This window comes from Lissotriton vulgaris, chromosome 11 (genome assembly GCF_964263255.1).
Source record: "Lissotriton vulgaris chromosome 11, aLisVul1.2, whole genome shotgun sequence".
Classification (NCBI taxonomy): Eukaryota; Metazoa; Chordata; class Amphibia; order Caudata; family Salamandridae; genus Lissotriton; species Lissotriton vulgaris.
In genome coordinates, this window is record NC_141699.1 from 469329201 (window position 1) to 469343823 (window position 14623).

The window sequence follows — 14623 nt, forward strand, 5'->3', positions numbered from 1 at the left end:
GGTATGCGGAACCTCTAGGGGATCTCCGGCAAGGACATAAAGTACCGATTTGCTCCAATTTATAGCTAGACCGGAGTATCTCCCAAAGATAGTAAGCACATCTAGAAAATATCGGAAGGAGGTCTTAGGTTTAGTGAGATAGAGTAGAACATCATCTGCATATAACAATATTTTATCCTCCCATTCCGACGTCCAGCGCAATCCGCGTATAGTGATGTCCCAGCACACCCACGCCGCCAACGGTTCCATTGCCAATGCAAAGAGCAGCGGCGACTGAGGGCAACCCTGCCGGGTACCTCTTCCAAGGGAGAAGTCCCGGGATTTGCAGTTGTTAACAACTACCCTCGCCAGTGGCCTCGTATACAGTAAGCGCACCCAGCTCACAAACTCCTCACCGAAACCCAGCTTGGTCAAAACCGCAAATTAATATGGCCATTCCACTCTATCGAATGCCATCGTGGCATCCAAAGACACCAGGACCGTCGGTTCCCCAAGCCTTGAGGCCCCTCCAAGTACTCCATGCAGCCGACGCAGATTCAACGCTGTGCTGCGCCGCGGCATTAAACCGGATTGGTCCGGATGGATCGGGTTGTTATCACCTTCACTAATCTGGTAGCAAGGAGCTTGGCCTGGACCTTGGGCTCTACATTGAGGAGCGATATGGGCCTGTAGGAGGAGCAACACGTCTTAGGCTTAGCTTGCTTATGAATAACAGCTATATTGGCCACCCGCTGATCATATGGGAGCTCTCCTTTCTCTCGACTCACGAGAAACATGACGCGGAGATAAGGTGCTACTCTGTTGGCATTCAGTTTATACAACTCAATAGGTATTCCGTTCGGGCCAGAGGCCTTGCCGGAGTTAACTTGCCGTATAGCCTGGGCGACTTAATCATCTGTAATAGCAGAGTCAAGAAAGCTCCTATCCTCGTCTGAAAGGCATGGCATGACAATATCTTTAATCATTTCTCCATTGTCTTGTTCTGTGATATCATTCCCGGCCTCATAAACCCTTCGATAATACTCTCCAAATTCATCTGCCAACGCCTGTGGGTCTTTAATCAAACCCCGCTCCTGACCATCCAATTCCGGGACTAACCTAGACGCTCGCTCCCCCTTTTCCAACCAAGCAATCAGTTTCTCGGCCTTATCGCCATGTTCATATATACGGCTCTGCGTCGCATTATGTTGCGCCACGGCACTCTCTCTCGCCAAAGTCCTATATTCTTCCTCCCGAAGCCTCAGTAGGTGGAGGTCCGCCACTGTAGGTGATTCAGAGACATGCCTCTCCAGACGCGAGACCCCTCCCTCCTTGCTGGTAATCGCCGCCTGCCCTTCTCTCTTCCGCCTCGAAACAATAGACAACACTTCGCCCATCTCAATAGTTTTGTATGCTTCTCAAAGTGATCTGGCAGATTCAACCGATCCTTCGTTCTCCAAAAAGTATCAGTCTGCCACCTTAAGAGTTTCTTTCCGGACCGTGGGGTCCTTCAATCTCCACGCCCCAATAGGAGCCACTCTACCTGCTGCCGGAAGTTCAAGTGTGAGACTAATCCATAGCGGGAGTGGTCTGATATACCTCTCCCCAGGTACCTGACCGCTAGAATCGAAGGCGCCACTGCTGCAGGAATTAAGACATAATCAAGTCGGGACAGGGATCTATGCGCGGCCGAAACATGGGAGTACTGCACGGATCTCGGGTTGCACGCACGCCAGCTATCAATCAATCCAAGAGTACATAAGAACTCTGGAAGCCATCTCTGTGATTGCGCCAGCACCCGGGGCGGGCTGCGGTCCAATTCACCATCAAGCACCAAATTAAAATCTCCACCCAATACTAGCCCTCCCAGGGGAAGCGCAAGGAATATGTTGCTCAAGTCTCTGAACGTCTCAGACTGAAGGGCCGGTGGCACATATATGGACAGAAGAGTAAACGTTTGTCCCCCAAGCTGGCCAGTGACACCAGCGTACCTACCCCGCTGATCAATCCAAGTCTTCTGTACAGAGAAGGGGAAGGAGTTTTTGATCAGAATACCCACTCCCCTGGAACCGGATGTGAAACCCGCATGCACCACCATTTTGTATCCCCCTCTGTGTAAATCCATGCATTTGTTACCAATTAGATGGGTTTCCTGGAGCACCGCTACGTCCGGGGAGCGTCTCCTAATGAGTTGACTAACCATGCCCCTCTTGATCTTATCTCCTAAACCATTCACGTTCCAGCTCAGCACTTTCATCCCAGATCCTCTTTTTTCAAGTGCCTTCGAACCCATACATGAGAAAGATCAAAACTGGATAGTCACCTGAGTCAAAAATACGCACATACATAACAACTCAAACCAAAACAAAAACTCAACATCACTAACAAACATATACCCTCCTCCCCCTTACACCTCCCCCCTCCCTGCACCCCTGCATAAGGACAATGCCCAACCCCAACTAGCAGTGTTCCCGTCGCCCGACCCTAACAAATTAACTAAAGATAGTACGAGGGGGAACCCAGCCCTCAGCCCCTTCTCCCCCCCTCCAAGTAAGACCAACCCGAGTCATAGTCATGTATGAGTTTCCTATAAAACCACATCCCCCCTGCTGCAGTCATCAATCAGCTAATTCTGGCCTCACTGTTCCTCTGCAGCGTCCTCACGCCTTTCCTCTGAACGAGGCCGCGTGGTGCTGTCCAACCAGTCCGATGCCGCTTCTGGATGATCAAAAAACCATGCCTTCCCATCCACCTCCACCCGAAGCTTTGCCGGAAAAAGCATTGAATAACGTATTCCTTTTTCCCTCAGTCTCCTTTTAACAGGAAGGAAGCTCTGTCTTTGCTGTTGTACAGCCTAGGTGAAGTCTGGAAAGAAGGACAAAGTCGTGTTCTCAAAGCGAAGCGGGTCTGCGGAACGTGCCTCTTGCAGGATCACATCCCTGTCTCTATAGTTCAGCACTCTAGCTATCATCGGGCGAGGAGGCGCCCCGGGTCTCGGCAGTCCACCCGGCACTCTGTGGGCCCGCTCAACCGTGAAAAAGTTGCTGAGGCCCTTCGGCTTTAAGTGATTCAGCACAATGCCCTCTACAAATAAGTCTAGGGCCTGATCCTCCAATTTCTCCGGTATTCCAAGGATTTGAATATTATTCCTCCTATTACGCCCTTCATACTCGTCCAACATCCGACGCGTTTCCTCACGGGCTGCTTGCAAGGCCTGGACTTCCCGCTGCACCTCCGCCATGTCGTCCACCAGGCTGGATGTCTTGATGTCTAGCGATTTAACCTTTTCGCTCGTCTTGGCATGGTCAGCTCTCAATAAGTTAACCTCCAGTTTCACTGTGTCTAGTTTATTGTCCAATGTGTCCATTTTTTCCACCATAGACGTCTGTACTTTGTTTATGGGGGCCATGACATCAGCCAGCGTGGGCTCCAAGGCCGCCCCCAGGGAGTCTCCTCCAAGCGGCGGAGATTTCCTTCGTTCCACTGGCGAACCTTTGGCCTGTGCGTATCTGTCCATCTTATTGGTCTGAACATTTTTCAACCCTCTTCCACCCCGCGATGGGGCCTTTTCGTTGTCTGGTTTCGACGCCATTGACGGGATTGTAATGGCCGCCACTTTTGTGTTTCAACGCAGGACTTCACACCTTTGACCTTGTATCACACCTCAGTCGTGCAAACAACACGCAGTCCATGCCGGTGGTGCAGCGTCGGTCTTCTCCGATGTCACAACTTTCAAAATGGGCGAAGAGGAGGTCAACGCCCGAACCGAGCCTGAGCTTCCGGTGTCGCAGGCCGCTGTTGTTGCATTAACATCCGGCTCAGAGGCATACCCTGGCCCCGGTCTCCGAAGGCGTCAGGCCCGAATCTTCCGATGCCGCTCCGGAGGGGTAGAAACATCAGTTTTCGTCCCAGTTTTCGCCTACTATTATCTTTCCGACTCAACTGTCGAATTTCACTCTCGGGTGGCAGGATCAAGACAGGATAGACTTAAAGGAGGAGCAAGCTCTACGGAGCTAAGGTCTCACATGGCCAACTTGGTCCCGCGCGTAGCTCCTCCCCAAAAAACTTGTTTAGTTAGAGTTGTTACCTTAATTTTTTCTTCTTTACAATAGATTTTCAGCTCTTTACTTATGTTTATGTAAAACATCACAATATAATTACATTATTAGAATTCTATCTCTGTCGGGTCCTTTCTTTGGAAAAGTTTATAAAATTACCAACTGTGGAGGCAGGGTATAAGAGATTAAATTGTGGCTTCCGCAGTTGGTCAGCATGCTATGTGATATAAAAGATATTACTTTGCTCACATTTTCTTAACTGACCAAATTGGAAACTCCCCAAGTGGACTACCCCCTCCCCCCATTAGTTAAATTTTAATCTGCAGTTCATATCATTATACAAATGCACCAATCGATTTCTTTTCAAAACTATTGTTAACCCTAAGTTTAAGATTTGTTCTTAAGTTCCATCCGGTCCGAAGGCAATACAGAGGCCCACAATCCTTTATCAATTATGTCATTAGCTTTTCAGTAGTATGGAGCTAGGTTTCACAGATATTTGTAACATTCAGTGAACATTTTACAATTATGCTCCTTCTAATTTACTTTGTTCTTTTTTGATTGACAAACTAATGTTCTTGCTGGCCTCAAGAAGTGGGCCAAAATTATTTTTCCAGAGCATTGTTCATTACCTTCTTGTTGTTTGTATTTTCTGTGTTGAGGTATGTTCATACGTTAAAGTAATAACACCCCAGAGCTTACCTACAAATAAAAACAAAACCTGCCCTATAGGCTCTGAATAAGGCCTGACCAACTATCAGTAACCCTTTGTGTGTTTTGTAGATATCTGAGACAGATGTCAGTGTTGGGTTTGCTAGCATGCTGAGCTGCCTACTTATTTTCCCTGTTTTTGTTTTCACTTTTCCTTACCCTCATTACCATGTTAGTTTTGATTTCAAAGTCAAAAGTCGCCTTGTGCAGGATGCAGACTCTCCGATAAAGCTTTATACTGACAGTGTATGACAATGCATCCTGCTTTGGGTAGTTGCTGACAGCAGGTGAAATCAATTATTGAAGGTACTGTAATGTCAGTTATGTCAGGGACATATTAGGGGCCGAACATCTGGGGCAAGGGAATTCAAGGAAACCCTCTTTAGTGTCCGTGTAAATATCTGTTTTCTTTTTCTTGATAATGACTTCCGTTTTGTGACATCTAAGGTTTTGTTGCATGCTGGGGAGTATTCCTGTTCAGATTAGTAGCTATTGTACATCATCAGAGTGCTGCACATTTAGATACCTACTACACGTTTCCAGCACTCTTTTAACTCTTGGCTAACATTGTGTAGTTCATGTTTTTCTGGGATGTTCCATCTAAGAACTTCAAAGCAATCTATACCTTTGTGCACACAGTCCATTTCATGATGGGCACATTGTAGGGAGTGAATTTACGTTTTTGAACCTGGAGGTCAGGTCACAGTTGTATTGGTGTTCAGATCTTGAGTTTTTGCTTCCTGAGGCTCCACTTGTACTTCATAGAAGTGCCTTTCAGGTTAAACTCTGACCCCAAGGTATTTGGTTTATTGAAAGAACACATATAAAAACAAGCATTTGCAATGCAATAGGTCTCGCATTAGGAAAGTTTGAGCTATTGGTATTGTAAATGACACATTTTTTTATTTATGTGTTGGTTTTGAAAATGGCGAAATAAATAGCTTTGTCATTTACAATGCCAATAGTTTTAACTTTCACAAATGTGACACCTATAGCATTTGTAATGCAATATGTGTTGTATTTACGAGGCTTAGATGTATTGATATTACAAATAACAATGGCTTTAAATTATTTTTTTAAATAATACTTAAATAAAAGTTATTGTAATTTATAATGGCAATAGCTTAAACTTTTGTAAATAACTTTTGTGAAGATTATGTTCAGTGTATTTTTTTGTGACGAAAATCCAAGAACAGAAGTGAAATATTAACATCTTTTTGTGACATTTGTAATGAAGCTTCAAACATTGAGAGAACATATTTGAACCAGTTGTTGTTGAATGGTTGCCCAGATTGATGCTGTGGTGGCACTGAGTGATGTAATGACATACAAAGGGCTACAGAGGATATGTACAGCCGATTGCCTACGGGACCCCATATGCGCTTGTCATATACAATTGGATACAGAACTCCGTGATGCTTCTGAGGCGGGACAGGCATAATGACAGACCACGCATGGCCCTGGTGGGGTAAATAAAATAGAGGGGTAGATACCAATGCAGATGTAAGATGGATCGTGCATTGAGGACGTGAGTGCAGTAGGTCCAGCCTGGGCCTCTCCTGGTGCGTGGAAAAGGAATCAATCAGCGGCACTCAAAGTTAAGGCTGGCAAGGGTGAAGAGGCCATCTTGATAAGTGCTGGTGAAGAGAGACCTGAAGAAAATGAGAGCCCTTAAATACAAGCTTGACGTGAAAGATGGAAGCCTAAGGTAAGCACCTCACTGCGATGCGTGCAGAGAGCTAGTGGGCAAACATGGCAGATAAGGCGGTAAACCTTGGCACCATGTCGTCAGATATTGAAAAGTGAAACAATGGCGCAGGGGAGAAAGGAGCCTAGTCACCCATAAGCGGTGACGTGCACCTGCACCAGTGGCGTGTGGCAACCTTACATGGTAATAATACAAAGAAAGGGTGGTTGCCTGCGGGTGCCGTGTGCTGGCGACCTGTGTGGGGCACTCCGCCCGTGCGCTAGCGGGCCTACGGGCTAATGGTGACACGAGGGGCCAGAATGCATGCTGTTCGTCTATAACGCCGTCGGCCAAGCAATGGCATACTGGTACATGGGGGGGTACGGAGGCTGGTGCTTGAAAATTGAATATGGGAACACTAAGTGGGACAGTGAATGGAAAACGGCAGAAGGGCAGTGAATGAACAGCGCATGTTGGGAATGATAGTTGTAGGAAGCCGCAACTCACGTTCTAGAATCCGCTAGGGGAAAGAGGAGTGCGGGCTGTAGAGAAAATACAATAAAAATGCCCAAGGTCTATGTCAGCGCGGCCGTTCAAAGGTCTTACCTAGAATCTCGGTCTCAGGTATCGGCTATCCGTGCAGGGTGGCCCTAGTGAGCCTGGGAAGCCGTATATAAGGGGGATGAAAAGAGCATGAAAATGTTAATTAGGCAGCATGCAGGAAGACCGACTGCAGTGTCCTCCAGCCGATAGGTGTCGGTTCGGTGCTGCTTAAGTTTATGCGTGTCTGTGATGGAAAAGAGACCGAGTCTCCCGTTAATGGTTGTTCGATAACCAGGATGCATGCATAGCACGGTGGTAAGGAAGCAAGACTGTCGGACAAATGGAAAAGAGGGCATAAATAAATATATATATAATAAGAGGAGGAATCGGAAAAGAGATGATTACAAATGAGGGTAAACGAACAAAGAATGCTAAAATAAGTAGAGTACAACCGGTGACTGGCACCATGACAAATACCTGCATGTCATGGGGACAAAATATCGAGGCCTAGAAAGGAGCGGTGAAAGGAGAAAGCTGGCGGCAGGACTGTAAATGCATCTGGACCATGCGTCCACGTCACCAGAGGGCATGTTGGTGAGGGGTGCCCAGTAGTAAGAATAGGCAACTCGAAATACCGGGAACTCAAAACCTATGGTGTGGTAAAGGCCAAAAAAGAGACATAGGGGAGACCAGATTCACCCGTCAATCGGAAAAAAATCCCCCCCACTGACAGGGATAAAATAATACAAGCGCTTGGCATTGCTGTGGGGAGGGGGGTGGGGAGAAATGCGAGACACGAGGTTATATGTTAAGTGTTAGTGAGAGTAAGATTTAACCAAAACCACGTACAATCCTTAAGAACACAGTTTGCTTTCACATAAGCATCTGGGAACTGAGTGAGGAGGCACATGTAGGAGTAATGATTGTAACAGCTAAACATCCACCTCCCTCCTCCCCTAAATTGCTCCTCGCATACCCAACGCCAAACACAAACTCTCCGTACTCTCCGCACTCCAGGTTTCGCCCGCTCGCGGCATATTTAAATTAGGGAGGGAGCCCACCCCTTGTGTGCCTTTAATTCACCACCGCAGCCCAGGAGTTTGTTAAAGTCCCCGCCGGGCCGCCGCGCTGCCTGCGACGACCCGGAAGCGGTTGGGCAGCCGGCCAATCCCATCGCGGCCCCAACCAGAAGTCCCGACCCATCGCGGAGAGAGAGAGAGAGACACGAAGGCTCCTGATTCAGTCCCGGTCCCGAGATGGGGGACCGGGTGAAGAGCGGCCGCGCGCATGGGGAAGGCAGGGCTCTCATGTGGTGAGAGAGCCCCGCAAAGCGTTACTGCAGCCCGAGAGGCAGAACCGCCGACGAGCACCGCCAGAACCCGTGAGTGTGTTGAGGGAGAGGAGGGGTGAGTGGGGGTGGGGTGTATGATCGTGTGTCTGTTTGAGTGTGTCTGTGCATGCGTCTGTCTGTCTGTGTGCGCGTGTGTCTGTTTAAGGGGGGGGGTGCGTATGTGTATGCAGTGTGTGTATGTGCGCATGCGTGAGTGAGGCTTTCTTTGCGCATGGGAATACGTGCGCGCTCACGAGGTACAATCTCCGGCAGGAGAAGCTCGTGACAGTCTGCTGTCCACATTCCCCCAAAAGTGATTACATACGTTGTCTCGCCCTAGACAGCAAAAGCTTCGCTTTTGCTTTCGTCTAGGCGAGACCTAAACATTGAGGGACACCGAATCCAAGAAACTCCACGTAATATGCAAGGGAATACAGTGGCTGAACAAACTCTTCTGACTCTAAGTACTCAAAATCAGTCCACACGCCATAACCTTTGCCTACCAAAGGCAGTCAGAAGTTAGTTGAAGTTGCCCATGGGTCCAAATAAAATTACACCACAGGGCAGCAAACCCTCTGCACTGGCCTCCACGCTGAAAGATGATTGAGAGAGAGAGCCTTGCATAAAGGATATCTTAACACTGGTGCCAAAGAGAAGGCAGGAGATCATTGACCAGAAAGCTCTCTTGAGGCCAAAATGGATACCCTTATGAAGAGAAAGAAGGTAATTTGTGGATTATTTTAAAAAAATACCGAATTTGTTTTAAGACTTCACATGACTTGCCAGAACTAGATCCTCCTGCCATACCAGAACCCCACAGGAATAAGAATTCTTTGAGTATGTGGAAGGACTGGTCAAGCAGGAGGACTCCCAGGTAGGGTAAACTACAGTGGACTTGCAAGCGCTCAGTGCAGATTCGCAGAGGAGGGGGTCAATTAATAACCTTCAAGGCTAATACCCCATGCGATATGACAGTCTACAAGGCCTGAATAAAAAGGGTACCAGACACTTCTAGCATCCAGCTGAAGGACGAGCAAGCACTGTTTCCATCCCAAAAAAGGAATCCATTCCTGTCATGCTACCAAATGTCTTGGACCAGGGTGGTGAGGTATTCAAGGAACCAGCTCTTGCAAAGACAATTATGCTAGAGTAGAAAAGAAATACAGGCACTCTTCACCAGACCCCCTCCATCAAAGGCAATGTGGCAGTGGATCCCCTGATTGTTGCAATGGCACGTAAGAGGGCAGATAAACCTACTACATCTGGACATCATCTGTACAAGGAAAGCGAGTAAGGGGATTTTAGAAAGACGTGGAAATGGCAGTGCAGTGGTGTATTGCAAACTCTAATGCACCTCTAAACCAATAAGCCACCAGCAATGAGAAGAGCACAAGGACCTCATGCAACTTCTACCAGAGGAATATGAAACCAGGGCAAAAACAATAGTACAAGAGTGTAAGACCAGCGCCAGTGCTTGCCTTAAGTCAGCACTTGACACAGCAGATGATGCCAGCAGGCCCCTGTGTGATCTGCAACACCAAGGAGATTTGCCTGCCTAAGGATGTCCAGGTTTAAGCAGGAGGTACAGACTCTATAAGCAACATTCCCTTCACCGGGGAGAGTCTTGTTGGCATCACAGTTGACCGGGGCTGAAACGCATGAAAATGGGATGGCCCAGACGAAGAAAACACACACCAGGGGCAGCTTGTAACCTTCAACATTGCATACTTCCTTCTCTTCTCCAAGTGGTCCATCAAGTACATCACTACAGTGGCAGTATTGGTCACTTTCATACCACCCAATTTGAGGGAGACCCAGAGGTAGAGGAACTGCACTGAGGGAGTCAGATCCTCCAGCAAGTGATGGGGCAGCAGAAAATCTACACAAGATGCCAGACGGTAGGAGAATCTGAGGTTGAATCCAGGAATTTAAGAAAACCACTTTCGACAGATGGATATTAAACCTAAATCATAATGGTTACTGCAGAGAACTGCTAATCAGACCACAAACAGTAATACCATGAGCATAGGTAGGCAGCAAAGTAGAAAAGTTGCGCCTTTGGCAAGAAGTTAGTTTCCTCTCAATCAAGAGGGCAATCGAACAGGTACCACCGAATAAAAGTAACCAAGGGGTTTATTCAGTTTATTTCCTCACACCAAAACCAGACAAAACACTCAGGCCCATTTGAGCAGGTTTATGAAGACAAAAAAATTCAAAACGACAACACTGCTGGAGGTCATCCCACTGTTGAAAAAAGGAGAATATATGTGAGCAATAGATCTGCCAATGAACACAAGACACAATTCCTGAGATTCATTGTGGACAAGGTCCATTATCATTTCAGAGTCCTAGCCTTTGGGATAAAGTTTGCTCCAAGGGTTTTCACTAAGTGGAGAAGGGGAATAAATGCTGAACCATATTTAGACGATTGGCTGGTAAGTAAAGACAAAATCATAAATCATTGCCAGGACAGCATAAAAACTGTAATAACGACGCTTTACAATCTGGGTTTCTCCCTGAACATAAAAAAATAGTCCCCTGAGAGGAAAAAGATGTTCCTGGGGCAACACCAAACTCTGTGAGAGCCAAAGCCTTCCTGGTAATAAACAGAGCCAAATAGAGCAAGCTCGCCGCTACCAGAAGAGTCAATGTCTGACCGTGAGGACAGTGGGTTAAAATGATGGACATGATTGCATTTTACATGTTCTTAATACCCCATGCAAGACTTCACATGAGGCCACTCCATGACTGGCTACAATTGCAATGGTCACAGGCAACTGGTTTTGGAGGATCTAATGTTTGTGACACTGGCAGAATGCAAACTACATTACAATGTACAGACCATTGAAAGTACCAGCTCCCTCTGTAGCCAATTCAATAGACGCATATCACACAGTGAGGAACTCTCATCCTAAAGCTGAACGCCAGGGGCCTGTGGAGCCCAGAAAAAGTTGTGAAAATGCTGGTGACTTAATACCTTCCAGGGATACAAAACTCAGAAGCAGAACAGCTAAACATGAAGGCAAATACTGAGTGGGAGCTAAAGCAAAAGGTGTGGGAGATATTTTCTGAAAGGGGGCCACACCAAGTATAAACGTTTTGCAGCCCAAAAAATTCAATATGCTGGTTTACAAGGATACCTCCTCAGTAGACTTGTTGGGAATATTTGCAGACTCAATTCCCCCAATTCAATTGATACTGCTAGGTGTTGACACAGAAATGGAAGTGGAACACAAACCACCAATTCTAATACCCTACTCAGTGGGCCAGAGAAATTGTTCTCTGACAAAGTGGAAAAGGCATAGGGCAAGATCATAAAGCTGCCAGCCCAATACGACCTGCTGATAATACACGGTGCCAGGTATACCACCCAGAATCAGTTACCCTCAGCCTAACACCATGGTTCCTGCACGCTTAGAATCTGGTCACCTAGGCATACTCTCAAGTGCCTTGGATATACTCAAAGGAGCCTGCAGGCCAACCACATGGAGATGGTACACTGCAAAAGTGAACAGATTCATACACTAGTCAAATATGAAAGGCCTTAGTAAGGGATGGACACAGTACACTACAGTGGTCTGGTGCCTGACGCATGTGCTGGATGAGAAATTCTCCTATGTCTCACCCAAGGTACACTTGGTGGCATTAATAGCATGTATATGGGAGTAATGAGGAGTGTCTCATTATCACAGCAGATATTAAACAGTTCCCAGAGGGAGCAAAGAGGAAAGTAATACCATTGGCTTTTACTAACATCTATGTTGAATCTCTACCTGGTGTTGACCCAACTGATACATTATTTTTAGAATCCTTGCATAATGCAGAACTCTAATATCTAACACTAAAGGCAGCCTTCCTGATTGCCATAACGACTTTACGGGAATTCACCCTTAAAACACAGGAACCAAATCTGCAAATAGCCAAGGACAGGAAAATGATGGGAGCTAACCTGTTTATCCTAAAGTGGTTTCATATATTTATGTTAAACAAGCCATACAATTACCTGCATTATTCCAGCAGCCTAAAACTCAGGCAGAGTTAGCCCTACATATACTGGTTATTAGAAGGGAAATCGTGTATTACTTACAAAAGACTAAACCAATAAGGAAAGAGAAGAATTTTTCTCCTTTGCATAAGCAAATAAAGGCTCTTCACAATGGAACTATTGTGAGATGATGGTCCAGACATTTTAGCAATGTCACAAAACAGATGTGATACTTGGTTAAAACCCAAAGGCACACTCGACAAGAAAGAAGGGAGCAACATATGCCCTCCTGTCTAACATTTCCTTAAACGACCTATGGATGGCAGCCATATGGTGTTATGTGCATCCCTTCACAAAACATTACTGTGTGGACATGCAAACGAAGTGTGTTAAAACACCTATTTGTAAATACACACTGTTAATCCTGTCGTCCAATACACACTGTTAATCCTGTTGTCCCGTGGAAAAAATATACTCCTACAAAAATAATGCACAACATGTGAATCCAGAAAAGATTCACACTGCAAAGCAAAATGATTACTTATGGGTAGGAATACGTTTTGCACTTGAAGAATTTTATGTATTTGCATGTGACCCACTCACCTCTCTAAATGAGGGAAATTAGCAAAGAAGGAAGATAAGCATGGTATAAGACAAGGAAGTCATAAATAGGGGGAAAAAGAACCTGAAGATGGCATATGTGTTGAGGGGTGTCTAAGATGTATGTCTGGCATCATTAAAGAAGGGATGCGACATCAAATGGTCAATTACTCAACCGCACACACAGGAAAAAAAGAGCGAGCAAGAAGATTCAAAGAAACCATTCAAGACCCAACCACTTAACAGGGTGATAATGCATCGCATGTGAATCCAGAAACTGCAATACTACTACCAGTAAGTAACTATTTTATTATTGTTGATCCAGAATATGGTGAATTGTTCTTTGTTCTGATAAATATAACTTGGAATAGGACCTCTTCCACATAGCCTTAAAGTATGAGAGAGAGAAAGACCTGCCTGGCAATTTTACTACTTTTATTTTCTCCTGGGCAGGGTCTAAATTTCAGTGGCACAGACCTATCAAGGTTGGACCTCCGATACATAAACTTTAAGATGGCCAACTTAAGTTGTTGCAACCTCACCCATGCCAACCTCTGCTCATCCAACCTGGAGCGTGCTGATCTCTCTGGATCCGTATTGGATGTAAGTATAATTAAAATGGCCCACCTTGTGTTTAATTATGTTTAATTATTGGTTGGCCGGATCAACATTTTTTGAAGAAAATAGACCTTTTTTTCCTTCAGTAGTGCCTAACATCTTTCTTCTAAAATGCATGATGAATTACATCTCGATGTGCCTGTGCAAAAGGTGCACAGATACCCAAGGGAATGTATACATTATGGTTATACAGTTGTCGCAGTAAAAACAAATTAGATAGGCATTCTAACTTAAAGAAGTTCCTCTGACTTGTACTTAGTCCTACCTCATTATTCCCTTGCATGTGTTTTGCCTTTTCTGATGATCAGGTAGTATTCCATGGAAATTTGTTCATTTGACTAGCTGTCGGAAAGGAGAGGTTTGTGTTTGGAGATCACTTGATCTGCTTATTACTCATATATGTTTGTGAACTGACATGCCTGTATGATGTGTCAAAGGGCACACTACCCTTTGTAGATCATGTTCCCTCTTCTCTTTACTTTTTGTGTTCAGGCCAGAATGATTTAATTTTTAATTTCTTTGTTCAATGGAGCATGCTCTTGAGGATGGCTGCGTTATTGTTGCTTGGGACGGTCTATGAGAAAATAGAAGCTGTATCATGGGCTTCAATGAACCGACACATTAATATTTCATCAGAAAATAACACTGAAGAGTGAAATATAAAACTCAGAATGGAAAGAAGAAAACTTGAAATTAACTTGACTTGGGACATTTATCCCTAATGAAGCAAAGGAAAGTCAGAAACTTTGCAATATTATTGGATGAATGTACTAAAATAAACTAATAAAATAGTGGAGAAATACATTCAAGTTGACAATTTTCTGGCTATACAACATTCTATTTAAAAATTTTAAAGTTTAAATTTCAAATATATTAAAAGTGTGTGCCGTTAACATTTTTCAAGCCTTTAATTTTCCTGCTGTCTCTTTTGTTGTTGAACTCGTATCTTGTTGGCACAACTTGATTTCCAAGGGCTTATAGTGTCACTGTTGTATATAACATGGGTCAAATATTTGTCTCCTACTGCACTACAAAGTTATTGCAATATTTTTGCGTTTTTGGAAAGAAGACAAGAAACATATCTTTGAACTATAGCTTTTGTCTACTTTTCA

General features: G+C 45.2%; 1 protein-coding gene across 1 annotated transcript in view; it reads left to right on the top strand.

Moving 5' to 3' along the window:
* KCTD9 (potassium channel tetramerization domain containing 9) overlaps nt 1-14623 on the top strand; it is a 221654-nt gene that overhangs the window by 168818 nt on the left and 38213 nt on the right. The window contains exon 9 of the mRNA XM_086943531.1: nt 13347-13496. Coding sequence (XP_086799657.1) covers nt 13347-13496 — 150 coding nt within the window. The remainder of the gene's footprint in view (nt 1-13346; nt 13497-14623) is intronic.